The 27,951-nt window shown below is 47.8% G+C and overlaps 1 protein-coding gene and 1 long non-coding RNA gene across 5 annotated transcripts; one reads left to right on the top strand and one right to left on the bottom strand.

Annotated features, from left to right (window-relative positions):
- Positions 1–2,930, bottom strand: LOC139633161 (uncharacterized). Its single transcript, XR_011693693.1, has 2 exons — positions 2,887–2,930; positions 1–2,782 (listed from the first exon to the last, which is right to left on the bottom strand). It is a non-coding gene; the product is annotated as an uncharacterized lncRNA (long non-coding RNA).
- On the top strand, positions 2,931–27,865 carry mgaa (MAX dimerization protein MGA a). 4 transcript variants are annotated; one of them, XM_071498556.1, is made up of 23 exons: positions 2,931–3,476; positions 5,995–7,178; positions 8,128–10,003; positions 10,327–10,432; positions 11,070–11,171; positions 11,715–11,843; positions 12,322–12,444; positions 13,695–14,545; positions 15,616–15,895; positions 16,549–16,676; positions 16,825–16,899; positions 17,299–17,404; positions 17,893–18,242; positions 18,469–18,783; positions 18,883–19,159; positions 19,433–19,723; positions 20,143–20,957; positions 21,411–21,533; positions 21,683–21,794; positions 23,420–23,869; positions 24,108–24,245; positions 24,328–24,408; positions 25,426–27,865. In XM_071498556.1, exons 2-23 carry the CDS (start codon positions 6,070–6,072, stop codon positions 26,532–26,534), a joined length of 8,946 nt encoding a protein of 2,981 aa, XP_071354657.1. In that variant the 5' UTR covers positions 2,931–3,476; positions 5,995–6,069; the 3' UTR covers positions 26,535–27,865. The 4 variants fall into 4 exon arrangements, with proteins under 4 accessions (XP_071354657.1, XP_071354656.1, XP_071354654.1 ...); XM_071498555.1 differs by having other exon boundaries at positions 8,125–10,003; positions 11,073–11,171; XM_071498553.1 differs by having other exon boundaries at positions 8,125–10,003.
- The last annotated feature ends 86 nt before the right edge of the window (positions 27,866–27,951 follow it).

Genomic DNA, 27,951 nt, shown 5'->3' with positions numbered 1-27,951 from the left:
TGACCCAGTTACATCAGTTTAATGTTCAAGTATTCATTGTGTACAAGTACACAAGTATCGTCAGCCAAATGTACTTCAAGTACTCAGTCTGCAGTAACATGCTGATGTCAGCTGGTTGTTGGTCCACTGTAAATCATGACATTCAAACCTGTACGGATTGGAACATGTAGTGACGTCACTCTCACCGTCACCTGTCTCTGGTCGACAGAGGCCGGACTGCACAGGTGTTTGGTCGTGTCGGGGTCAAATCCGGGTCAAACCTGGGTCAACACTCACCGCTCCATGATACAATACCGAGTAAACCTGCAGACCTGGTCCCGTCCAGAGCGGGGTTTGTCAGAGCACCTCGGCCTGGTTCACAAACAGACTGTCAGCTGACAGTTGCCTGGATCACCTGACTAGTTAGCTGTTAGCCTGGGAGCTAACCTAGACCTGCAGCTTATTCAGTGTTGAGCAATAACATGGGCATTCAACTCCAGCCGTGAACCTGACAACATCTGGACCGAGCAGCTGTGTCCTGTCAGAGTAACGAGTTCAAAAGTCAGAACATCACTTGATCAGGTGATGATTATAAACATTACTCATGTTACCGTGGAAACAAACTCCATTCCAGAGACGGAGGCGGAGCTTCACCTTCTGTGCTGAGGATTATTTCCAGGATGGATCCATCTGTCGAGAACTGAGAACAGTGAGACCTGGTGGAGGTCTGTCCTGAACCAGGATCTGAGGTCATCAAGGTAACTTCAGGCTTAACTCTGGTTTTCAGTGTTACCATGGTGGTTCACTTGTTACTGGGGTAAATCACCATGGTAACAGATGCTGAACTCCCAACCCTCTCTGGATCAGATCAAAACTACTGACCAATCAGACACCTGGAAAACCTCAGTCATCATGTCTACAGGATCCTGACAGGGACAAAAGAGTGGAGAACAAAGTCTAATAATAAAGATCAGCAGATGTTTGTATGGATCAGTGGATGTTCTGCTGTTGGAGTCTTTCCATGTGTCCACTCTGGTTTTAAAACAGCTTCTAACAAACAGAGGAGAGTTTATCACTAAATAACTCCATCAGAACTATTAGAGCTTCATCTGAACTGGACACAGATTCTTTCATCCACAGGATCCTGACAGTGATGAAGCTGTGACTCCTCTTCATCACTGCAGCTCAGAATAACAGTAGGAGACTCTGAGCAGAACTGGAAATAAAAACTAAACCTGTGATGTCTCTGATCAGATCAATGATCCACACACTGATCAATACTTCATCATTAGAAATGAACATTTCAGTCTCACTGACCTCATCACACATCAACTACTTCTCTCCACCAACAGTCTGACATCACTTTAACTGTTTGATCTTCATCACGTTCACATCATCATCATCAGACAGAACCAACTTGATGATTCATCTTATTTACAGTTTATCATCAGTCTGACTTTAATCATTCATTTGTTTTTTTATTCTAGTCATGTGACCATATTGTTTACATTTCACCTTGTTGAATATCACTTTATGATGTCGCTGTAACTAAACTTACCTGCAGGTTCAGTTTCTTCTCATCATATTTATACTTTATTCATGGTTCTGATGATGTTGCATAGAATTAAAAACTCTTTCACATGAACGCGCTCGTACCTGGACAGGTAAACCAGAGTTAACTGAGCCAGCTTTGTAGTCCAGGTTATCAGGACGGTCAATGTTGGGTTCAGTTAAACCAGATAATGAAAAGTTATCCTGGATCTGTTGAACCTGCTTTGTAGTCTAGGCCTCTGCTGTGGTGCACTGAGCTTTTCAGCTCCACAGTGACTGAACCGTGACAACATGAACCAGCAGGACTGACGACATGCAGCAAGTGCCACTGGTCGGACTCGAACCCGTGGCACTATGATTACAGTTAAACTGTTATGGGATGCACTCTACCTCCTCAACTTCTCATTTGCCTTAACTAAAGCTAACTTTGATCGTCCTGATAACCTGAACTATGAAGCTGGTTATGACCTTGCGGTCACGTGAAGGAGACAGAAGTTCATCAGAACCATGAATAAAGTCTTAATATGATGAGAAGAAACTGAACCTGCAGGTAAGTTCAGTTACAGTGACATCATAAAGTGACATTCAACAAGGTGAAATGTAAACAATATGGTCACATGACTAGAATAAAAAACTAAGCTGAAGTCACCTCAATAACCTCAACTTCCTAATAGTTCGGTTGAGTTGATCCAGATAAGGAGCCTCTGGAGCCTGAATCGGCTCCTCCACAGTGTTTGTTTTAACCAGAGCTTCAAAATAAATTGCAAAAATATTTTGCCTGATAAATGACAAAGAATTGTCAAAGTGGTTACTAATTCATTTTTCCAGTTTAACTCATGACAAGACTTAATATTTCATAAGCTCTTTGTGTGTTGTGAAGCTGCCAGGTGAGGGCAGTAACATGTACCTCTGACCGAGTACTAAAGCACAGTAGGAGTACCTTGAATGTGTACTTTAGTGCAGTACTTGAGTAAATGTACTTCCACCTGTGGTCACCATGAGTCAGTCCTGCTGGTTCGTGCTGTGTTCACAGGCGGGAACCGGGTCCCCGTTTACCGCAGTGACGGGTCCCGTGTGTCTGCCGGTCTGGGACCCCCCTCCCTCCGCTTGAACACCGGGCCTCCGCCGGGACCGGACCGTGACCACATGAACCAGCAGGCTGACGGAGACTGCGGCCACCGGCGGATCCGAGCGTTACAGCCCGACACCGGCGCGTCCTCCCGGGCTCAGCCTGGTGGAGACACCACGGGGTCTGAGACGAGAACAAACATGGCGGCTGAAACACGAGAATCTAAATGCGACATAAACACACTGGACCCGAACGAGTCTATTTTGAGAAACACGAACACCGGTTACCGCGATGACCGAACCGAAGACGTAACAAAGAGACGGAGCGACGTTTCTCCCGCCCTCATCCTGAAACCAGTCGGGCCGATCACGGGTTAAACTCTTCCGTTAACGACGCCGCTGCGGAGACCGTCTCCATGTCGCGTGTGGACATGTTCCCGCCAGCGTCACTCAGCCATGTCCCGGTTAGAGACCGGGTCTGCGTCCGTCATGGCGGCCGCCCCGGCACCCAGGCGGTTTAAACCCGCCGGTAAACGGCCCAGCGGGTAGAGTCGACCCACAGAGGACCCCGCACGGCCACCCCGCACGGCCACCCCGCGGCTCGCCTCCCGCAGACAACAGGCAGCACGTCGCTCCGGTGTCGGTGCTCAAGCTCCGGCACGACTTTCAAAACAGGTGGCGGCAGCAAAATGGCGTCTGAGGCTGCGCAGTAGCGAGCAAGACGGAGACGATGACGTGACAGCGAAGGACACCGCGTGCTGTTTTCCCTCCTCGGTCGGACCCGCGGAGTCGGTGAGGAGCCCGGTGCCGCCGGGACACGGACGGGGACGTCGGATTCATGTTCACCGGGGAAACGCTCGGCGTGTCCGCGCACGAAGGTAACAGCCCGGTGCGTCCTCGGAGCACATGGTGCGGACGGCCCGACGGGGGGGTCACTGGAAGCCATTACTGCTCCGCCTCCGGCCTGCTGCTGTTAGCTAGCTCCGCTCTCTGCAGCAGAAACCAGGCCGACGGGCCCGGTGCTTGGTCGGAGACCGGTGTCGGCCAGGCTCATGTGGCTCTGAGGTCCAGTTTACACGCTGCTCGGTAATGGCAGCGTGCAGACCGGCTGATGCATCCAGATATATTAAATAAACAGGGGGAGTACAGGTATTTAAAGGTCTGAATTCAGTCCCCTCAAACTAGATATTTAACAAGACATGCACCAAGCTCCTGAACATGTCTGCTGCAGACAGCCGGAGACTCACGGAGCCGGTCTGAGCACGGATTGTGCAGCTTATCTGGGTCCGGACATGGACAGTTCATCAAACAATGGGCCCAGGACATAGACAAGTGAAAGGCCCCCCACCCCATCAGGACACACACACTGAAACAGATGTAAAACAATGCAGCTTTCGAGTCAGTGGTGATTTTGTATTTGTTGGTGGTGGTTTTATGTCTTTGTGGCTGTTTGTCTCTTTGGTTGTGTTTTTGTAGGTCATGACTGTGGCGTTATGCTGAGATAAGCCACTGGATGGGCTGGTGGTTCAGAACAGCAGCTAGCTAAACAACAAAACTGTTAGCTAACTAACAGCATTCATTTTTAAAATGGAGACGAATTGGCGAGTGTTGAATCACAAGCCTACAGCACTGGGCAGGTAGTGATTCTAAGTTTGCTAGCTAAAGGTTTCTGTTTTCTCTGCTGTGAGCCAGTCTGTCTTTTTACCCATCAACAAATCCCACATGCAGATCCAAACCAGCAATGTGTTGGTCCCCTCCCTACCCTGCCGCAGGCTCTCAGCTTCGACTCGACTTTAAATCGCCTCAGATATAGTTTGATTTCACAAACAAGCTCAGTAACTTACTCAAACAGCTGGACACTGTAGTTTCTACCAAACAACAGCAAGAACTAGTTTCAGCATCGGAATAATCCACCTTTGGTCCTGTGTTGAGTATTTGGTGCAGGAGGACTGTCTGCGTGTGTGTTCGTGTTCATGTTAATGAAGGAACAAGTCACTTGTTCAACAGTGTGTGCGCAATGTGAGCAGAATGATGCTAAATGACTTCAATTGAATGAATAAATGAATTTGCATCACAAGAAGATGCTTGAGTTCCAGAAACTACACCAACAGTAAAATTAAGCCAGTAAAGTTACAGCTTCTGAGTCTGAACAGGTTATAAAGTCTACTTTGGGTTAGCCAGTAGAATATCAGTCGATCAAATCCTGGCTGACTTTGGCAAGACACCTCAGTAGTCCTACATCTGGCCCTGTCCACATTATCCCTGCTCCGACCTGGTATTAACATCCATCCTGAGTGATCCGATCACAAGTGGTCACCTCGGAGTTCAGGTGTAAACTCACTGAGGACACATTAAGGACGCAATCCAATCACTCAGACCACATCTGGAGGTGGTCTGGACATGTGGCCACATTCTTTTAGCCTAGTGAACACAAATGTGTCCTGGACTACACTGAAGGACCGCCTCCTCTACTGACATCCTCTGACACAGTCCAATGAGTCCAACACAGTATTATAATGAACCAAAAATATTCTACTATTTCTAATGGACAAACCCTGATTTTCTAGAAATAGAGCTGTGATCAGCGCATTGATTCGCTCAACCCCTCATTTCTCTCTCACACATACATGCACACATATACAGAGGTGCATTGACAACAGACTTGTCTGTCTGATTGGCTGAACACAACACAGCATACCTGTTTATTTGCATATGAAGCAGGGAAGTGAGATTCGATCGCAAGTGGTCATTGGTGACACATGTGGAGACTCATTTTAAAGTGGGTGTGAACAGACGTTGTTAGAGCTGGCCACTTGTGATTGGATCACTCAGGATGGATGTTAATATCAGCTCTGAACAGGGCCCATGAGTCTTCAGTGATCCAACCACAAGTGGTCAGCTCTAAGTCCGACAGTCAAAAAAGACGGGTCTGTTGTCACTGTGCTTCTCTGTGTGTGTGTGCGGATGAGAGTGGTATGGAGGGGTTCAGCGAATCATTGCTCTGCTCACAACTCTACAGTGAAACAAAGTTTTATCCATTAGAAATAGTAAAATATTTTCAGTTCATTAGGAAACTGTGTTGGGACTAAAAAGACAGCATCAGAGGTTGTCAGTAGAGTTGGCGGTTCTTCAATGTCCACGATATAAGATGGTCTGATCACCCCCCTCTAGTATGAAGCTTTGGTGTAGCTACAGTGGCAGCATGAGTAAGGTTTCTCTTTCATGCAAAACTAAAAAATCCGTCTGTGTACTGAACATTTAAAATCGGATTCCACGGTTAAGATCCTTTTCCCATACCAAACTGACAGTGACACATTTTGGCCCTGCCTCAGTTTTTCCTTTGTGACTTGCTCAATGACATATAGCTAACAAAGGTTTATCACTTTTGTTTTTCAGGATGCTGTCTTGAACCATCGTACAGATGTACAAAAAGCAGGATCGTCCAGTCCTTTAGATGCCTGGGACCTGTTCATGGCTTCTAAGAAGAAGCAGAAAAGCATGGTGTTCCATCACGAAGGGGCAACCACCACTGCAGCACCACCTGCAGCCGACCATCCACCCACATGCTTTCTTGTTCCTAAACCAGGGGAGGCAAGCAAAGGCGGGATGGAACAAAGCACCAGTGTAACCAATGAAGAGGCAGACAAAATGGGTAAACCCAACATGTGCCCATCAAAGGAAGCCATCAGGACTTCTTGTGGACTTCCTGCTTTGAAACGTCCCACCAGTTCAGACCCTCATTCAAACAACCTGCCACCTGATAGCAGCTGCAAAGGAATCAGAGTGACACTGGACAACAACAGCATGTGGAACGAGTTCTTCAGATGCAAAACAGAGATGATTCTGACTAAACAAGGCAGCAGGATGTTCCCCTACTGCCGCTTTCGCATCTCTGGCTTGCAGCCATCTAGGAAGTACTCTTTGATCATGGACATTCAACCTTTAGACAACAGTCGTTACAAGTGGACTGGCAAGAGCTGGCAAGTTGCTGGGAAAGCAGAATGTCATGTAAAGAGTCAACCATTCACTCATCCAGAGTCGCCATCAGCTGGTCAACACTGGATGCAGAATCCAGTGTCCTTTTATAAACTGAAGCTCACAAACAACGTCTCAGACCACGAGGGGAACACCATCCTGCATCCAATGCACCACTACTTGCCACGTTTGCATGTAGTCCAAACTGACAGAGCTGCTAAAGACATAAAGCTAAATGGTCCTGGTGTTGTAACATTCACTTTCCCCCAGACTGAGTTTATGGCAGTCACTGCTTATCAGAACTCACAGTTTGCTCAGCTCAAAGTTGCCTACAACCCATTTGCTAAAGGACTGAAGGAGGATGTGTCCAGTTCATGGGGACTGAAGCTGAAATTGAACTCTGGCAAAGACTCACTCAAAGACGGAGTTACAACCACCAACGAGCAACATCCTGTGAAGAAGAGCTTGAAGTCTCTGCTCGCAAATCATAAACCCAGAGGCTCAAAAGCAGCAGACTCAAAACCTTCGGTGTCAGATGACCTCCAGAAAAACTCCACTACAAACATAGATCAGTCAGCTGCCAAGGTTCCCGGGGAAAGTTTGTGGTAAGACTTCCACTTTGGTAGAGAAGATGATGTGCTCTTCAAATTCTTTGTACCAAACATCAAGAGTACAAGGATGAAGATAAACTTCTTATAAATGGCCATCTGCATTTTCCAGAATACATTAAAATATTGTTTCATGGCTGTGAACTTTATAACCTGATGGTGTTTTGTTAGCTGCATGTCTTGTGCTTCCATTACCCTTCACCTACGTGCATGTTAAACCTTCTAGATAAATGTCTCACCAGTTATCTGTAAGATTTTGCACTAGAAAGGTACCTTTGCATATACTTGCTAACACCCTAACACAAACTGAATGTATGCTTGTGGATTTAGGATTGAGCATGTCAACATATTGCACTCTGATTGGACTGTTATTTTTCTTGTTGCCATGATACTAGCGCAGAACAAAGTTGTTCATTTACCAAATGATGTTTCTTTTTCTTTTCCAGCTTGCTGAGGTTATGTCATATTAAATAGAGAAGCTGTTTACTATAACAATGTGAATGGTTGTGTCAGGGTTGTTGCTCCCGCACATTTGCATAAAGTTGAACCTTTCTCATGTCCACACTAATACGTTTTCATTTTAAAACTGCATTCTGAAGGTCATGCTTAAATGAATTGTAAGGGGAGGTGGTAAGATATTTTTAGAGGTTCTGCTTACAGTGAATGGCAACCTGTCGTGCCTGTAGTGTTAAAGACCTTATGTGTGAATGGGGGCTGGTACATAACTTGAGACATCAAACATTACCCCTGATGCATGAAGCTTGGCTGTGACTGGCTAATGTGGGTGTAAAATTGCACCACCAGTCAATGCTGACATTCATCCAGAGTTTACCAATACTGCAGCAAGAATGTCAGAGTTAAGTTGTACAGTATATAACCAGTCACATGTTTAAATATACTGACGTCACTAATATGATGTCCTTTATTTTCTGATTTCCTTCAGCAGCAGTTCACGTCCAGCTCAGAAGTTATTTTCTGAACTTATTCGGGAGGCTCACGTTTCACTGCAGCGATGTAACCTGGAGCAGATGGGCATCAATAACAGCACATCCCACAGAACTGAGCTAACAAACACTAAAACCACAGCTTTGAGAGGAAACAGAGATGTTCGCAAGAAAGATAGTATATCTGTCAAAACACACAGTGAAACATCACCTGCAAAGAAAGGTGAAACTCTTTTAACAAAGAGAAAAATTAAGGATGACAAGCAACTTTTAAATTCACTGGACTTACAGGACAGTGTTGGGGCAGATTGTCCTGAGGTCAGTAATGTAGCTGCTGCTCCAGTGGTGTCCCAGAGCTCCTCTGTGGACTCAGACCACCAACTTAAACCCGAAGCTCCATCAGAGGTGAATGTGAAGCAGCATAAACGACCAGCACCTCTACCTCTGCCAGCCCTCGCTCTTTTTTTGAAGCAGCATTCAACAAAATCTAAAAAGGCCAAAGGCAAGCTGGACTCTCCTACCCCAGCACTCCCGTCCGAATCTCTATCTGGATCACAGAGTTCTGCTGCAGCTTCTACATGTCTACCTTCTGGTCATGCCAGCAATGCAGATGGTTCCCCGAAGAATCTCACTGGAGATTTCACAAAATCTAACAACCAGGCCTCCAGACATACTGCAGAAGTTCATCCAGGAGAAATGGTGTTGAATGTCACTGGACAAGCAGTTGACACAGCCCTTCAGCCTTCCAGTCCATTGTGTCCAGACGCTGTTGCTACTCCAGAGCTGAAGGGACCAATAACTGATGATCGCTTGGTCCCCATTTCGGTTGCTGAAAGCTCAAGCTCAGACCCAGCAGTACTAGAAGGTCCTCCAGTGTTACCCAACTCAGATCAGTCATCTTGTACCCTTGGGACATCTACATCCACCATTTCCTCACCTCTTGCTACCTCTTCTTCATCTCCCATGTTGTCACCCCCCCTTGACACAGTGTTACCTGCCCTGAACTCACCACAAACACCAACCATCACTGAGTCTTCCACACTACTTTCCGACTGCCCTAGCATAAAGTCTCATTGTTTGCTTCCCGACCCAGAGTGTTGTTCTTTTGGCTTTGAGCCTTTGTCACCTGCATGTTCTCCAGAACCTTTACCTCCCATGCCCACCTCGTTGGCTATAGAGCTCGACTCCACTACTTCTGAACCGACTCCAAAAGCACTACCTTCTGAAGGGTTACCACAAAGTCTGGACTCTGCCACATCTGTATTTAAATGGCATACAGTGTTACCTCTACCTCAGTCATACATAGATGCTTCGTTCACAACATTTCAGACCACATCACAGACACTTCCCTTAGGGTCTATCTCATCACCTTTGTTGCCTTCCCCAACTCCCTCCCACCCTGAACCACAGACTCTTGACACTTCCACATCCACACCTCCCCCTGGTCCTCCTCCATCATTTCAAGAGAATGAACAGTCACTGCCCTTCCCTGCAGAACTTTCCCCCCTCCAGTTGCCACTGTCTCCAACCTTTTCTTCATTAGATGGAGACGGATTATCACCCACACCTTCAATCGCTGACCTCGTACACTTTTTCTCTACGGATGACGACCTGGGGATGGGGGTGGAGTTTTCAAACACAGAGGCAGTGGCTGTTACCTGCCCACCTCCTACCACAGTAGAAACAAATGCACAGGAGCCTTCTCAGCAAGTGCAACCATTTTCAGCTAATAAACCCTTCAAACGCAAGAAGAAGTCCTGGCAGCGAAAGCTTGGCCAGGTGAAGATGGATCAGAAGATTGATGACTCCACTTACACGAGCATGCAGCCCAACCTGGAGGAAGTGGAGGAGCAGTTATTCATCTCGTTCACATCAAAGGTACAACTTAAGTTGTTATCATATCCCAAAGATCAGTCTGTAGCACAATCCGTTTCCCAGGATGTCAGCGTTTTCTGTATTTTTAAATGAAGGGAACTTGAATTTAGAGCGAAAAAGAACTGATTGCTCTGATGCTACTAAAGACAAGACTCAGATTTTCTGTGCAAAGGGGGGCCAAGAGGAAAGGTTCAGGGACCAAACAGGTGTGGTGAACTTTACAGTCTCTACTGTAGCAGTAGCAGGACTGTAGACTGTTCATAACATTGTGTCTTACTCAGTATAACTTCTATACAGGCAACTAAAATCCAAACCTCATATTTCAGGAGGCCCTCAAACTTCACATTCCAGACTCCTCTGAGGGAACGCTCACACAACCTCAGACGACTCCTGAAAGTCACATGACACAACCTGCTGACACACCTGAGAATGGTAACATAATTATTTTGTTATTACAGTCGGACCATGTTTACACTGTAGTGGTTAGTACAGAGATGTCAGGGATATGGTTAGCCTAGCTTAGCAATAAAAACTGGAAGCAGGGAAACTGCCAGCCCAGCTCTATCAACAGCGGAAAAAACAAATCTGTCAACCAACAGCTAGCATTACATATTGTACCATGTTAGCTAATAAACTCATCACTGGTCCAGCCTGTAATCAGTGGGTTTAGGTGACTTATATCATTTTTACATTAACAAGTACCTAAATCTGATCCTGACAGAGATCAAAGGCTAAACTCTGAGTTAACGAAAAGCTAAACGCAAACAGGACCTGGCAGCTAACATGTCCTAGAGACTAATGCTTAGTTAACAGGATTGGGGCTTATCTCCTGGCTATTATGCTACAGACAGAAACCATTACACAAGATAAAACTGTTCATAGCTGCCATAACATTAACTACCTGTAACACTGATTATGCTAGCTCTTAAGTCTGTACTGGCTAAATGTTTTCCCCCTGCATTCATTGTTCTGTCCTAGACTAACCACATCTTGGATGTTCCAACAAGCTCAGGTGTGTCTTGATCACAGCAAACAATGATGTGTTTAATTAAAATGTGTTGATGTCCAGCAGAGAGTCAGGACCAAAGGATCTCTGCCTGTGAGAAGATTCTCTTGAGAGACTTGAAGCTGATGAAACACAAACAGGTCATTCACCCTGTGCTGCAGGAAGGTTCGTATCAGCCCACACGTTCAAAAGATAAGTTTTAACAACATGGACATTAAACGGGACAAAGACTGAAGCCTCCTTGGGGGGGCGCCAGAGAGCTGAAGGGGGGCTAAGATACTGTGTTAGGTGATGAGAGTCAAACAAGGTCCTGGTCAGAGTCCTGATTGAGTCAGACCTGAACCACATGTTGACCTGTCGGTGTGACAACACTTCCTGAGAATATCATCATCTCTGATGTCCCTCCAGAATAAAGCTCCAGAGAAACAGAGGCTGCAGCACTTCACTGAGAATCCTCCTGTTTTTAAGTTTCCTTCAGTATCACAGTGAAACAGAGACATCATGGTACACAGCAGACAGGAGCTGATCACAGCGGATTGAGCTGATCACTGCTGATCACAGTTGATTTAACTGATCACTTTTGATTCAGCTGCTGGTGATCAGCACCATGTGTAGAGCTGCTACAGGCTGATTATTATTGTGGGAAAAATTATTTTATACAGACAAAAACTGATGGCGGCTCGTGTGTTGTTGTCCTGTGAAACTCAGTGGGACTGAAGATGAACCTGCTGGACTCGACTCTGGCCATAGACCTGCAGTACCTGGGAGTCTGTCTGCCCATCCCCCCTCCTGGAGTCTGTCTGGAGCCATTGACCCAGGAGCTTCCTCCGTCTCAGGGTTCGTACCTTCATACTGACCTGAGTTAGGTTCACATGAAGCTACAGGTCCTTCTCTGACAGCTGAGCTCTCTGATCAGATCAAGGACTTACTACTGTCACTGGAGAGGACCAGACTCAATACTGGGTCATTCTTGTGTCAGTTTTATTATCCGATCTTTCATGACGACATTTCACAGTTATTGTCATCACCTGTTCATCTGTGAGTTCTGTTGATTAATCACTTAATCAGCTGGTCTCTGATGTGGTGGCTGATATGGTTCAGTCTGGAAACGGTCAGCAGATTTCTGGTGTGAGTTTCAGCCTCACACTGTCGTTCACAGAGCTCAATAAATAAACCTCACATGGTTTCATGATTAATTACTGAATACTGAGGGGAGGAAGAGAAAGGAGGCTGTCTGGATCAGTTAGTGCTGACTCCTGTCTGTGTATCGTAGGAACAGGTGTGTCATCGTTGAGTTGTCTCCTCTTTGTTTCAGGTGCTTCAGCAGCGTTTGTGTCCAGAACAGGAAAAACCACAGATGTGACTCAGATCAAAGGTTGGAGAGATAAATTCACTCCGTCAGAGGCTCCGCCTACTCCGTCATCCGCCACACCTGAAGGTGATCATGTGATGTGATGTGGACCAGGTTCATTTTGCTCTGCTTTGGTCTTGTTGTTTGTGCTGTGATAATCTGCTAAGTGTTAAATAATGTGACTGACTAACAACGACGACGTCATCTCATCGTGCTGCACCAGGACCAGCTGTGACCAGAGGGTTGTGATATCATTTCTGTTTGTAACAGTCAGTGAACATCTGGATTTACCTGCTCACAACGAAGACCTCAGAGACTGAGGATGAAGAAGAGCTGATGATGATGAGTTCAGATCTTCATCAGTCCACAGACGGACTGTCTCTAGATGGAGGTGGTTCAGGTCTAGAAGAGGGCTAAGTCCAGCTGAGAGACTCCAACAGCTCAATGTGCTGAGCTGATGAAGAACCTGCAGCTCTGTCTGAGGTGTAAACAGAAAACCTCCTTCCACAGATGACAGGTGGAGCAGGTGGAGGACCAGCAGGATCTGGACCTGGACAGATCCACATCGTGGTTTATCATTTTTCATACTGCAGAGATTGAAGTGAAGTAGACAGGCCGACAGTTTGTTTTGTTTTGGTGGTCTGTCATGTGGGGGGAGGGGCTACACACGCACAGCTTCTCTCAGCAGCAGACACCAGAGTATTAACCACAGGAGATCGGTTTCAGGTGATTGGTGACTAGAAGCATTAATGCTGATCTATTGGTCACATATTTTTAATAAAAATCAGCCAATCATGATCATTGGCTGATGATCTGGGGCATCCCTATTTATCCAGGTCTCTTCAGGACCAGGTCAGGGTGTCTGTCCACCTGCTGAAGATCAGGAGGAGCTGCTGATGACCCTGAACATCAGAGTAAATCCACCTTCTGGAGTGGTCCAGTCAGACCTGTGGACTGAGACCAGACATCAGACTGTGTCTGAGCTGAAGCTGCTCTAGAAGAAGACTGGTCCAGACCTCCTCCTGAACACGGAGCAGGTCTGATCAGGTTTCAGGTCCAGGTTCACTGAGGAGGTTTAACGACTGAGTTCAGTAAAGATTGAACAGGAGGGGACTGCAGGTGAACAACCACGAGGAACAAACTCTAGTTTCATCTTCTTTCATTAGTAAAACTTCAAACACAAAGTAACGAGAAGTGTTGGTCCACCTACTGTCAGCAGTCAATGAGTCTAACTTCATTGTGTCCAGACCATCAGAGACCAGGTCCAGGGGTGGTCAGCTCCTCAATAACCTGTCACAATAAATCTTGTCTCACTTGTTCTGTTTTCTGTCCTGCAGCTGGTCCCAGTTCAGACCTCCCCAAGAAGAACCTGTCGGCTTTCTGCAGCGATATGTTGGACGAGTACCTGGAGAACGAGGGGAAGCTGATCGATGAGCGAGCTGCCAGCTTTGCTCAGCCCCTGGTGGAGCCGGTGGTCTACAAGCTCCCCACCAGGAGCACCAGCTACGTCCGGACCCTGGACAGTGTCCTGAAGAAACACAGTGTCAGCTCCCCCACCTCAGACCTCATATCTGGATTCATCCCCCCCTCCAAGAGACCCAAACTCTCCCTCAAAGAGATGAAGACCTCCCGGAAAGCAGAGAGGAAACAGAGAGGTCTTAAACAGACCAGACTCAGACCAGAACCTGCAGCTGCACCAGTTTTAACACCTGAGCCAGGACCAGCTGAACCAAACCTGGTCACTAAGCACCCTGCAGTCCTGACCCCAGCAGTACCCCCCCCATCAAAGCAAAGAGCACCCATCACTGAACCTCATAAGTCCAGGAGAAACCAGCTCAAGGTCCGATTTGACCACACAGAACCCTTAACTGTCTCCCCTCCGAACACCACCTTCAAGAGGAGAAGGAAACTCAAACCCAAGACCTCGTCCCAAACTCTCAGCCCCCCCAGGTCCTTGGGCCAAATGCTGGATATCTCAGAGGACCTGGCTCCTCTGGAGTCAGACTCTGAGCTGGGGACTGGAGCTGATCAGGGCAATGAGACCCACAAGGACAGCGGACCTGTGATGACCCGAGCTATACTGAGGCAGAAAGACCTGGAGGATGGGGTGGTGTGGGAGGGCCAGCCCAGGACCAGCATCACCGAAGAGAGAGCCGCCATCGCCCTGACGTCGCTCTTCACACTGATGGTAGGAGGTCCACGTGACCTGCAGAGAGGTCACATGACCTGATTATTAAACCAGCAATAAGATCAGAACCCGATTCTGATCAAGACCACAACAAACCACAGAGTCTGTCACTTGGTTATTGGCTAGAGCCGGTCATGGTTCATCAGCGATTGATCAGTGATTGGTCATTAATTCATCACTGATTGATCAATATTTAGTCAGCTGACTCCTCTGGTTTCAGTCAGTTGACAGTAAACTCAACATGACTGAGAACTCAGCAGATCTGTTAACCCTTTAATGACCAGTCACCTTTAACGAAGCTGTGACTCATCAGTGTGAATCACCGTGTCCTGACCACGGCTGAATCATTATGATTTAATAACCAGCTGGTTTCAGCTGTGACCAACATGTCGGAACATCATCACCTGCAGTTTCTCAGGCTGACCAGTTGGTTATTGATACGTTTTCTGCATCTTGTTGAGTCACTCTGAGCAGTTCGGTCCATAAAATGTAAATGTGCTGTCAGACCAACAGTCATTTCAGCTTACCGTGGCAACCGTTTCTATGTCTCCTCATCAGTGACAGCCGTTGGCTGAAGGGTCTTCAGGTGGTCTCGTTCTCGTTAGGAGGGAACTTCTTCAGATTTGGCACAAACATTAATTTAGACTCAAGGATGAACTGATTAGAATCTGGTGGTCAAAGGTCACTGTGACCTCACAAAACATGTTTTTGGCCAAACTCCTTCACACATAAACTAATTATGACACAGTTGAACACAAATGTCTTGTAGTATAAACATTTCATGTCCCAAAGATCAAAGGTCAACTTCACTGTGACATCATAATTTTAAAACACTTCACTTCAAATGTCATGTGAACCACAACCTGACGGGTTGGTGGAGGTGGAGGTTCTGTCACACCTGGTCAGGTGTTAACATGCAGGTGATGAGGTGTCAGAGCTGTGGTCTCAGTGTCAGTCAGTGCAGCTTTACAATTCACTCAGGATCATGGAGATTAACAAAGACTTTCTGCACCTGTCACAGTCCAGGGGTTGTCACTGACTGGTTCACTGTGGTCCGTCCCCTCCCCCAGGGTTTTGTCAGTGAGAACCCCACCGCTCCCATCCAGCTGATCCGGAGACGAGCCCCCCCCTGTCTGAATGAGTTCTGCAGGCTGGGCTGCGTCTGCTCCAGTCTGTCCCACTGCTCCAGGATCAGCCACTGTGGCCGGCCTCACTGCATGTTCGGCTGCAGCTGCCTCAAACAGAAGGTGGTCCTCCTCAAGAACCTGGACGGGTCCGACTCCAGCCCCTCCCAACACGAAAATGCCAAGAGGAGGAGGAGGAGAAGGAGGAGGATGAAGATGGCTTACAGTAAGTGCACCAACAGAGAGGCTCAGTTCATTCTGACTGAATGTCACAGCTCTGGGTGGAGACTGGAGGATCATGGGTACTGTAGTATTTAAAGTGCTTTTATACAAGTACAAAATAAATGAGAGTAAATATGATTCATAAAATAAATGTGACTGTATTGAACATCAGTGTTGGAGTTAAACAGTTAATTCAATTTTATTTGTATAGCGCCAAATCATAATCAAACATCATAATGATCTCAAGGCTCTTTACAGGGTCAGGTCAAGACCTTACTTTGTTACAGAGAAAAACCCAACAGTTCCCACAAAGAGCAGCGCTTTAACAGGAAGAAACCTCCAACAGAAGCCTCAACCTCAACCGGTTGGGTTTAGGATGAGATAAAAAAGGGGGGTGGGGGGAGGAGAGAGGAGAAAAGAGAGAGAGAGAGAGAGACCAGGAACAGCTGTGTAGGTAACGGTGTTAGGGTTAGGTTTGAGGAGATGGAATTTGAAGGTAGGAAGAGAGTCAACATTACAGGTGAGTTCCAGAGTCAAGGGGCAGTTGTTGTTATTGTTATTATACAATGGGAGGAGCTTCACTTTCTCACCTTGTTTGTACCTGAATGTGTCTGCAGACGCTCTCACCTGTAACTTCTTGTCTTATTTGACTCGTAGTTCTGAAGGAGGCGGACAGTGTTTCCCAGCCTGCCGAGCGGGTCCGGATTCTGTGGAAGAGGGACAGAAGAGACTCAGATCCAGATCCGATCCACATCCCTGAAGCAGCCTCTGTGCCCCCCTCCACTGTAAGACCTGACTCTAAGACCCCCCCCCAACTGTCCAGGCAGCTGAGTCGACTGTTTGATCACTGTGTGTGTGTGTGTGTGTGTGTGTGTGTGTGTGTGTGTGTGTGTGTGTGTGTGTGTGTGTGTGTGTGTGTGTGTTTCTTTCCAGGAGAGCAGAGAGAATAACAGCAGCTGTGCCAGGGTCAGAGGTTACCAAGGAAAGAGGAGGCGCCAGAAACAACAGGTAAGAGTGAGGCCACACCAGGAAACAACGTTTTGTTGGTTTCTATGGCAGCATCAAGGCCGAGCTGAACTTCAGCTTCAACCTTTGTCACGTTTGCTTTAAATGTAACTGAGAAGTGAAACTTGAGCTGTTGGATCTGAAGCACTGTTGTTGACCGGAGTGTGTCACTGACGTCGTCACCTGCAGCAGGTTAATACAGACTAAAAGATAAAACTTCAGGTTGTTGTTTTAAACACAGGGTGTAGAACCAGACATTACAGATTTGTGTGTGTGGTCGTTGACGTTGTGTTCCTTGATGACTCAGTAGCAGCATGTTGACTCTGAAGTGGTCCCAGTGCTAATCCCTGAGGAGCACCACACACACACACACACTCTGACAGTCTGACACTTCTCCTCCAGGAGGCGACTAAAGATGTGAAGCCTAAAGGTGACCGGCTGAAGTCTCTGAAACACAGAGACCTGACACTGAAGACTGCAAAGACCAGACCCTCCAGTCCACCTCCAGGTAGGTTTATGACACCACCTCCATCGATCCCTGAAGAGCAGGTTTTTAGTCTGTCCTGGTTTTGTGTCAGATATTGACCGTCCCTTTGTTGTGGACTCTGGTCTCAGACCTGGTCGGTAATCTGTACCTGTGAGTCCAGGTCTCAGTGGCTGACCTGGTGTAGGGAGGTGGAGCAGGTTGGTGGTTTACTGTGTCTGATAAGGTAGAACACACCTCCACAGGTAAAAAGTCTGCTCGTGTTTAATCAGGTCAGTAAATTAAATTAATTATTGTCGGTGATTGATCTGATATTAACTATAAAACAACACAATCAGCTGATTGTCGCTCTGCTTCTGACCGTCCCATTGGCTGAGTGACGTCAGTTGCATTTGAATCACATGATGTGAAACAGCTGATGATGCAGGTACATGCACCTGTTGACAGTGACCAGGAACCTTCTGAAGCTCAAAGTGTTTGTGGTTGAAGAGTTTTGTATTTTCCCTGAGCAGGTGAACCAGCTCGGCCGCCGCCCCCCCACCGCCCTCCCAGTCCTCCCTCAGAGCCGACGCCAAAGCCGTCAAAGCGTCTCATCATCTTGGCGGAGTGTAAGTGGGCGAGCGACGCCGACCGAAACCACGTGTTGAAGAAGCTATGCGAGGCGATGGCTCATGACCGACTGGACGGTCCGTTCTGGATCAGGAAGTATCTCATCAGTCCCATCAGCCAGACCGTGGAGGAGAGTGGCGGCGACCGCTGCATCCAGTACAGAATCCACATCTCCAGTCCCAGACTGGAGCTGGAGAAACCAGCAGCCCCAAAACCACAACCACAAGGAGACCAGAGAAAGAAGAAACCAGAGGTCGGCAACAAGCTCGACACAACTTTCCCTCTGATCAGAAAATAATCAATAATCAATTCACTGTTCTGTTTTGTTTCAGTTCAGTTTAAAGATACATCTGTGTTCTAACCTCAGCACTTCCTGCAGCTGCTTCACAGTAAAAGCCTGATCATTTTTTATATTTTATTGTGAAGCCACTGTAGGAATTTTGTGCTGAGTATTGAACGTGTCTTGTGTCTCTCTGTAGAACCACATGAAACAGGTGGAAAGAGAGGCTCTGCCTCCTGAAGACAGGCCACGGGAGGCCATGGAGGAGGCGGAGCCTCTGGAGGATTGGCAGCGGGAGGTGGAGGAAGGTGATATCCAAGAGGAGGAGGGTTCAACACTTCAGCAGGTGGATGATGGGAGGGAGAGGAGTGGAGGGAAAATGAAGACAGAGAAGAAGAAGAAGATACAAAAGAAGATGGTGAACATGGCGCTGCCCTTCCTGACAGGAATCTCACCTGCCGGATTCCTCTCAGCCAATAGGAAACAGCCAGGAGGCACCGACCATCTGGTCCAGGTAAGAACTGACTGCAGGGCTTCTGAAGATTCTGGACTGCTTTAAAACCAGGTCCAGGTCCAGGTTCAGGTTCAGTGACTCCGCCTTGTGTCCTTACAGGTGAACGGGAAGCTGTATCCTCTGGCTAAGATCCAGCTGGGGAAGATGGGGGCGCTCCATCCCGCAAACCGCCTGGCAGCTTACCTGACCGGCCGGGTGGGGTCCAACAGGAAGCCACAAGGTTCTTCTTCATCCTCCTCATCCTCCTCTGGACCTCCTCGGACCCAGAGTCCAGGACTGACCCCCCCAACTGTCTTCTCGACTGCCGCTCCCACCACTACCCCACCCAGACCGCCGCCGGCAGTCACACTCCTCAGGCTGCCGCCCTCAGCCACAGGTGAGGACTGACACTGACCTCTACCTGATCCAGTTTTTCTTGAAGGTCAGTGAAGGAACACAGATTTACCTGCTCAGGTGTGTTTCAGTGACTGAGCCACAGGGAACTGGTTCAGGTGTTTCTGTTTCTTGTCATCAGGGGTTGGTAACACAGCTGACTGATGGTGCTCTTCAGACCCTCTCAGATGGATCCTGTGACCCCTGCTGGGGTCCCGGCCCTCACTTTGAACCACTGCTGTAAATTCTGTAGGTGAACCATGTTCCTGTGTTCCAGACTCTCAGGTGAGCAGGTCGGTGGTTCAACCTGGGAACCCGGCCCTGGGCTTGGCGGCTCCTGAAGGCTCTCCAATGTTGATTCAGGTCCCGGGTCCTCCTGTGAAGTTCCCCGTGTTGGGTCTGGCTCCGCGACCCCCACCCCCCCCCTCCACGGGCCAGAGGATGGTCCTGCAGCTGGTTCAGACGGCGTCAGGTGTCCAGTACTACCGTAGACCAGACGGTAAACTGGTCCAGCTGATTCCCATCAGCCAGCTGAGACCAATCAACCCAAAGCCACCTGTCCAGACAGGTGAGTGTGAGCGACCAATCAGAGACGGCTGCAGAACTGCAGGTATTGGTTTAAACTCAGTTTGTGTGGCGGAGCTGCACTGATCAGCTGATCAATCATTAGTCACCTGACAGGAAGTTAAACCACAGCCTAAACTGCATGATCAGGATGAAGCTTCATCACACTCATCCTCAGGATGCAGCTCGTATACAGACCAGCAGCTGAGGGTGTTAGCAATATCGATTGATCAATCAATCAGTCAATCTGTAGAACATCAGAGGTGACATCACTGACCAGCTGTGATGTCAGAACTGGAACCATCAGGTGTTCTTCACTGAACCGTCAGTGACAAAGTTTTATTTTGGTTTCTGAGACGTCACAGCTCACCACCATGTTTCTGACTCCTCCCCCTCCTCTTCTCTGTCTCCTCCCCCCTCCAGGTGGCTCTGCCCCCTCAGTCGCCCCCCCTCCCTCACTTCAGACTCCCACCGTCACTGTCAGTCAAACACTTCCACAGACCTCAGTCACCACCTCCACAGTAATCATCCCCTCCCCCTCCCCCTCCTCCTCCTCCTCCCCCTCCTCCCCATCCCCCACCACCCTGTCTGGCCTCAAGTCCTTCTCTGTGCCCCCCCTTGCCTCCCCCCTCTCCCCTTGCACTGGTTTCCTGTCTCAGAAGGGAGCGTGCACCTTTAAAATCCTTCCCACCACCTCCACCAAGGAACCCATCATCATCGCCTGTCCTAAACTTCCCTCCCACCCCCCCTCCAAGGTGCCAAAGACAGCGGGCTCCTTCACCCTTCTCCACCCTCAACCCCACTCCCCCAAAACTCCAGTGAACCTCATCTCCCTCAAGCCCTCCATGGGTCAGGGGGCAGAGCTCGGGGTCAAAACAGTGACGGTGTCTGCGGTTCCTGTGGATCCTGGTGGGGTTGTGGTCCCTCAGGAACCTGCTTCACCTCAAACCCCCAGGGAGAAGACTCTTAGAGCCCCACAGCCCCCACTTCCTCCTTCAGGGTCAGAGGTCAAACCCGTGCCCCTACCACATCCTCCCTCAGAGCCCGAGCTGGCCTGTGCTCTGGTGGACCTGGACATCATTTGTGTGGACGACGAGGTGGACTTCGTTTCCCCGGAGATGCAGTCGACGGAGGAGGTGGACCTGGTCGGGTCGTCGAGCGGAGAGACGGAGAACTCATCCGACTTCGAAGAGGAGTCGTCCGGCGAGGAGGAGAAGAAGACGAGCAACCACGTGAGAGTACGTCAGCGTTTGTACCTAAGTCTAGTTTAACTACAGGTGAGCTGCAGCTGAGACACATGACATCATCAGCTGGCTTGTTCCTTACTGCATGGATCACCCAGCTCAGCAGCTGCTTCATTCAGACAGGTGAACATCATCTGGGGAGAGGGTGGGGCCACATTTTCACCCTGGTGAAAGGACAGGATCTGTTGGGGGGCGGGGGGGGGGGGCATCACAGCTGATCACAGCTGCTTTAATTGGCCTGAAAACAACAACAACATGTGATGAACTGCTACAGAAACATGTTCAGAGGACCAGGTTCTGGATTCAGTGACAGGAGGGGAAACATCAGTCTTTAGTTCTGAAAATTCTTCAGTTGTCATGGTGACCATCAGTGAGTGTCGTGTCCCTGCAGAGCGACGTGGCGTCCTCAGTGTGGTGATGTGTGTTGTGTGTGTTGTGTGTGCGCAGCGACACATTCACAATGTGTTGGAGAGGAGGCGTCGAGTGAAGATGCTGCAGCTGTTTGACGGTCTGAGGAGGGAGGTGGGGCTGAGCAACAACAAGACCTCCAAGATCTCCACCCTGAACCAGGTCAGCTGATTACACTGATCTTCCTCACCTTCCCTTCATTCACCTGTTATACTTCTTCCCCCTCCTCTGGACTGATCACTGTCTAGTTGACAAGTAGTTAGGTTAACTAGTTAGTTAACGATGATCAAACAGGTGTGTTTGCGCTGCAGGCTGTGAAGATCATCCAGGACCTGAGGACGAGTGAGACGGATCTGAAGAGGAAGAAGAGGCGGCTGATGAAGAGGAGGGATGAGTACCTCTCCACCCTCGCTCCACCAACAGGTATGAGGACCAAAGGCAAGATCCACAGGTCTGGCCCCAGCTCAGGCCTTCAGACCACATCATAGAGTAGTGACAGATCCACAGGACTGAGACACTGTCCACCATGTTTGTGTCTGTATCCTGGAGACCGGGGTCTGACCGAGGTCTCAGAGGAGGCCAGGGGCAGGACTGTGATCAGAAGGGCTGGAGAACAGAACCTGGTCACTGAGGGATCATTGTCAGTGCTGGTCAGAGAACACAGGGGGTTCTGGATGGAGGGTGGAGCAGTTGCAGGTCTGGACCATGATCAGACAGAAACCTGCAGGGGAGACTCAGACACAGAAGAAGAACCGGTTCCTCTGTGTGTGAAGACAGAAACCGCCTGAGCTGGAGTCAGCTGATCACATGTCAGCTGATCCTTGTTTGGCTTCAGATTCAGGGTCTCGCTCTTCATCATGACAGGATGATGATGAGGTCACCAGGTCAGTGACGTGTCACCAGGTCAGTGCTACCTGTCAATCAAAGTCCTGACGAAGCAGCTTCATCGGAAGACAACTAGGACGAGTCCAGAACAGATGGTCTGGATCACATCTGGACTAACGATGATAAAAGATCAACAGAATTTATTAGGTGACTCACTGGACTCCACATGCAGTTACCTGCATGCTGACCTGTAGGTGGAGCTGTAACCTGTTCACTAGGGTTGCACATCTCTCTGTGATAAATGATTCAATATGCATCTAGATACACAGGTTACGATTCGATTCAAAAACGATATCCTTTTATTACAGACCGATTCGATACGACTCGATTCCATACAGTGTAAGAACGATACGATTCGATTCTATGGTTAATATTTGTTGTAGATATTTTATATAATAAAGAAGCCAAGTCTATGAAAATGACAGTACAATAGTTTCTTTTTAAATATGTAAAAGACTGGCACTGGCAAAAAAAAACACAGAACAACAAAATCACATGTCAATGTATTTATTTTTAGACATGGACCAAAAAAAAGTCTGGCTGAATCGTTGGATGGGAACTCCAGAGGTAAAAGTAGCACAGAGTAGTAACAACAAACTTTGTTCGAGCTTCCCTTCCTTCTTATAAAACCCCAAAACGGTCCACACCTTGGATTTTTGTTTCCCCGCGTTGGAAATCTTTCTCGGTGCATTATCACCTTCGGTCAGGCTGACGCTTTCGTTCTCCACCTCCTCCATTTTCCGTGTCGTCCCTTGTTTATCACTCATGCTAATACCAGCTAGGCAGCTACGGCGTTTCGCGGGCAGCCTCTGCTCTCACGTTGTTTTAGAGACCTGGCGCGTGTGTAATGCCGCCAACCGATTCAAAGTCTCGCGATACCCGATCCATGACTCTATAACCGATTCATCTAGGAATTCATTGATAATTCGTATCGATTGAGGAGGCTGCTACCGATGCAGCCGTATCTCTCACTTGTTGAACCGAATATCTGGTCGCATCGATTTATCGTTCACAACCCTACTGCTCACTGACCTGTAGGTGGAGCTGTAACCTGCACACTGACCTGTAGGTGGAGCAGTTACCTGTGGGTGGGGCTGTAACCTGAAGGTGGAGCTGTAACCTGTAGGTGGAGCTGTAACCTGTGGGTGTGTTTGTGGCTGCAGGTAAAAGTGAGCAGAGAGTCCTGAGGAAGCTGCAGTACCTGTCGTCCAAACAGAAGAAGATGGAGGAGAAGGAGAGACAACAAGCAGCCAATGACCTGACAGCAGCAACAGCTGACGTGGCTTCTGATCCTCCACCTGTGGGGGGTGGGGCCTCTGATCCTCCAACAGGAGAGAGTGCTGGTGATGACATAATCACATCATCCAACTTGGAGCAGCAGACTCCACAAGCTCCTCCCACTACTGTTTACACCCCATCCATGATGCCTGTTACTATGGGAACACCTGTCCAGACTCAGAGGATCCTGCAGGTGTCAAAGTCCGTCCTGGCTCCTTCTGCCGTATCCCACAATGCACGTGTGGTGAGGGAACGGCCGAGGACAATCCCTAACATCCTGTCTCGCAGTAAAAATCCAGCTCCACCATTGTCTCTGCTCACCAACACTGTGGAGGGTAAGATTTAAGGATGGAGATATATTGATAGATTATTGATTGATTATATATAGTTTGGTTTTAAAGGCTCAGTTCGTTATCTTTCCGTTATCCTATGTTGTTTTCTGGTGATGAACTACCTTATGGTCCCGGCTCTTCTACTCTCTCCTATCAGGACCGACTCGTTAAGACTAAATGATGAATGTAACTGTGGACGTCCTGTCGTTGTTGTGTTGAACACCTGTGTGTGTTTGTCCAGGTGAAGCTCTGTCCTTTCAGGCCCTGGTACCGACTGACGTTCTGTCTCTGGTTGGTGCAGCGTTGCCAGGACAACAGGTCCTGACCCTGAGCCCAGTGATGTCGGGACCGACGGTCCCGCAGACAAGTTCTACACCAGGTCCTGACTAACCACTGTCGCTCTGCTTTCTGCTTCAACCTGCTTTTACTTTGAAGTTAACCTGACTTCTTCCTGTCTGTAGGCGTGGCCTCAGTCACCCTCAACATCCCCAGTCTGACCAATCAGCAGATCAATCTCACCTCACAGCCCTGCCCCCCAACCGGTAAGATCGACAGCAGCTCTGTCCCCCTCACCATCACTAACTTAACAAGTAACTAACTAACTAACTAAACTCACTAAACAAACCTCACAGATAAATAATTTATTACCTAATTTGACTAAGTAGTTAACTAACTGAATAATTAACCAACTGATAAATTAACTGAGTTACTAAATGACTAACTGATAAATGACTCTTCAACAGAACAACTCATAACTGACTCACTAACTTACCAGCTAACTAACAAACTAATTCAATTTCAATTCAATTTTATTTGTATAGCACCAAATCATAATATACATTATCTCAAGGCACTTTACAGGGTCAGGTCAAGACCTTACTTTGTTACAGAGAAAAACCCAACAGTTCCCACAAAGAGCAGCGCTTGGCGACAGGGGGGAGGAAAAACTCCCTTTAACAGGAAGAAACCTCCAACAGAACCGGGCTCAGGGTGGGGGGGGGTCTGCCTCGACCGGTTGGGTTTAGGAGGAGATAAAAAAGGGGGGGTGGGGGGAGGAGAGAGGAGAAAGAGAGAGAGAGAGAGAGAGAGAGAGAGAGAGAGAGAGACCAGGAACAGCTGTATAGGTAACGGTGTTATCAATGATAAACTAACAAAACTAACTGACACAATAACCAGCTCACTAACTGACTAAAGTACTTACTGGGTAATAGACTAACTACCTTCACTGTCTAACTCACCCCCTAAATTACTAATTAACAGACTAACCAACTACATTGACTAAATAACTTACTGACTTGCAAACTAACTGACTAGACTGCATAAGTAACCAACTAACTGACTGCACTGCTTGACTGTGTTGAATAACTAACTCACTTACCAGCTCACTTATTAACTAAATAACCGACCAACCAGTTCATTAACTAAGTATATGAATGAGTCAGTATCTAACTTAAAAAACTAACTCACTGGGAGAACTCACTCTAGCGAAACTGGTACTTGTTAACTAAATAACTAGCTGTTCAACAAGGACTCACCTGAACTGGTTTTATTGTTTACAGCCTCAAACTTCAACAAGCTATTGCAGCTGGTTCAACCGGTAACTGCACAACAACAACAACAACCACCAACTCAACATCAACCACAACAAGAACCACAACAACCACCAACTCAACAACAACCACAACCACCAACTGCACAACAACAACAACCACAACATCAACCACAACAACAACCACCAACTCAACAACAACAACCATCAACACAACAACCACAACCACCAACTCAACAACCACAACAACAACCATCAACTCAACAACCACAACCACAACCACCAACTCAACAACCACAACAACAACCATCAACTCAACAACCACAACCACAACCACCAACTCAACAACCACAACAACAACCATCAACTCAACAACCACAACCACCAACTCAACAACAACATCAACCACAACAACAACAACAGGTCCCTGCAGGCCAGCCCACCCCTCCTCCTCCTCTGCTGGTCTCTGCTGGGTCTGACGTCTCCTCAGAGCAGGTCAAAGACCAGGACCAGTCTCCATCCCAGACTGACCCCAGACCTGAGTCCACCTCCACCCAGGCTGCGTCGTCTTCTCTGTGCCCAGGTCTGAGTGCTGATTGTCGGGTTGAGGTCAGAGTGGGGGGGCCTCTGCGTCCAGAGGCCAGAGGGGGTGCTGAGACCGAGGGTCTGACGTCCCTCCTGAACGAGATCGTCTTCCTCAACCGGCAGACTGTCTCCATGGCGACAACAGAAGGAGTTTTGCCTGAGACTGATCCAGCAGTGGGTGGAGCCAAGGAGCAGGGTCACACCCACAGCCCCTGGGTCCTGCAGCCAGACCCGGACTCCGACGACACCATTACCATGGAAACAGAGGAGTTGGGTCTTCAGACACACGTGGAGATGAGGCAGACCACACCTGAGACAGAACTGGCCAATGGGAACACTAAAGGTGGTGTCCTTGCTCCGCCCCCTCTGCTGCAGATGAAAGTGGGTGGGTTCAAAGTGGCGGACCCTGTCAGCAGTGACAGAGCAGCAGCAACAGGGGGAAGTGGGCGAGGGGGGAGGGGGGAGGGAGGCGTGGCCTGGAGGCCGATGCCGAGGCTGGTTCCTCTGGGGCTGAGAGGAAACCCGCCCAGCTGACATCACACACTGACTGATGATGTCACTGCAGAGAATGCTCTCTGATTGGTTCTGGCTGTTTGAGTTGTTTGTTTCTGTTTCTCAGGAACTACAAACTATCTGACAGCCAATCAGAAGCCCTGCTGTTACCTTGACAACCATTCAAACATTTGACTGATGTTTACAGATGATTGTGTAACGTTCTTTGTCTTTTATTTATTTTGTTTTTCTGAATTTAAACTGTTCAGCTCTGTCAAGGCAGCAACACGCAACCGGAGCAACTGGACTGGCAACTGTTGCCCGGCAACTCTTCAGTGACATAGGAGGATTGTTGCTAGAAGAAATGTTAGACCACTGAACACAAATCAAGCGTCTTCATATAATTTAGTGCCTCTGTGATATCCAAAGATCTGTGTGCAGACTTCAGTAATGTAAACCCAGCAGCCTCCTCTCTGCAGACTCAGCAGCAGCAACCTGAGAGTGCAGATGTGTGTCGTTGTGTGTTGTTCTCTGAACACGTCTGAGAATAAAGTCAAGACATTTGAATCGTCAAGTTACGACATCATCGTGTTACTTCATGACGCTGCAGCTCAGGGTCATTTTCATTACTGATGACTGATACTTGTCTGATCAATAAATCGTCTGCATCAGAGCTGTGACACACTCAAGTCGAAAGAGAAAGTTTCTCTGATTGGATGTGTGAATTTCAAATGACTGAACTGTGAAATGACCACGTGATGTAAACATGTTTGAATGTTGAATTATTTTATTCTGAAACCATCAGTGAAAATATTTGATTCTTTAAAGTTGGAAAAACTCAAACTTTTTCATTTTTGACTGAAATCACTGCAGATAAAACACAGAGGGATAATATCAAGATGTTTGTGTGTAATGTTACTGAATTCTGAGACTTTGACTTTTTCACTCACAACTTTAATGTAGAAATGACACATTTATCCCTAAAAGACTAAACTCATCCACGATGTTTGTGTCAGGTCACTGACTCCACGTCAGGAGGAAATATTCAGTCACTGCTCGAAGAAAATGATCAGAACCTGGTTCATGAAAACATTTCTACATATTTTAATAATAACACTAAGAGTCTCACCTGGACTCAGCTTCACCTGCTCAGTGTTCAGGGCTCCACAGCACCACCTGTTGTCAGACTGTTACAGGCGAAGCTGCTGCTCTTTGTGTTGAACCGGTTTGATGTTTGTACAGTTCTGTTTGCTCATGGGTGTGTTTTTCTTAAATTTGTATTTTTGTAGAGAAACAGTCTGATGTAAATATAAGTTGTCTGAACGCAGACGTCTCAGAACTGAACCCTTCATATGAATAAAGTTTGAATATGACCTCTGACCCCGGTTTGGATCTGTAGATCTCCAGACTCAGCTCAGGACTTTAACTGATCATCTTGAGTTGATTTGGGTAAATTCTG

This window comes from Trachinotus anak, unplaced genomic scaffold (genome assembly GCF_046630095.1).
Source record: "Trachinotus anak isolate AG129_WGS33_773 ecotype Australia unplaced genomic scaffold, CSIRO_AGI_Tana_v1 ptg000015l, whole genome shotgun sequence".
Lineage (NCBI taxonomy): Eukaryota > Metazoa > Chordata > Actinopteri > Carangiformes > Carangidae > Trachinotus > Trachinotus anak.
Note: the sequence above shows the minus strand (reverse complement) of the source record. Positions and strands in the feature narration are given on the sequence as shown.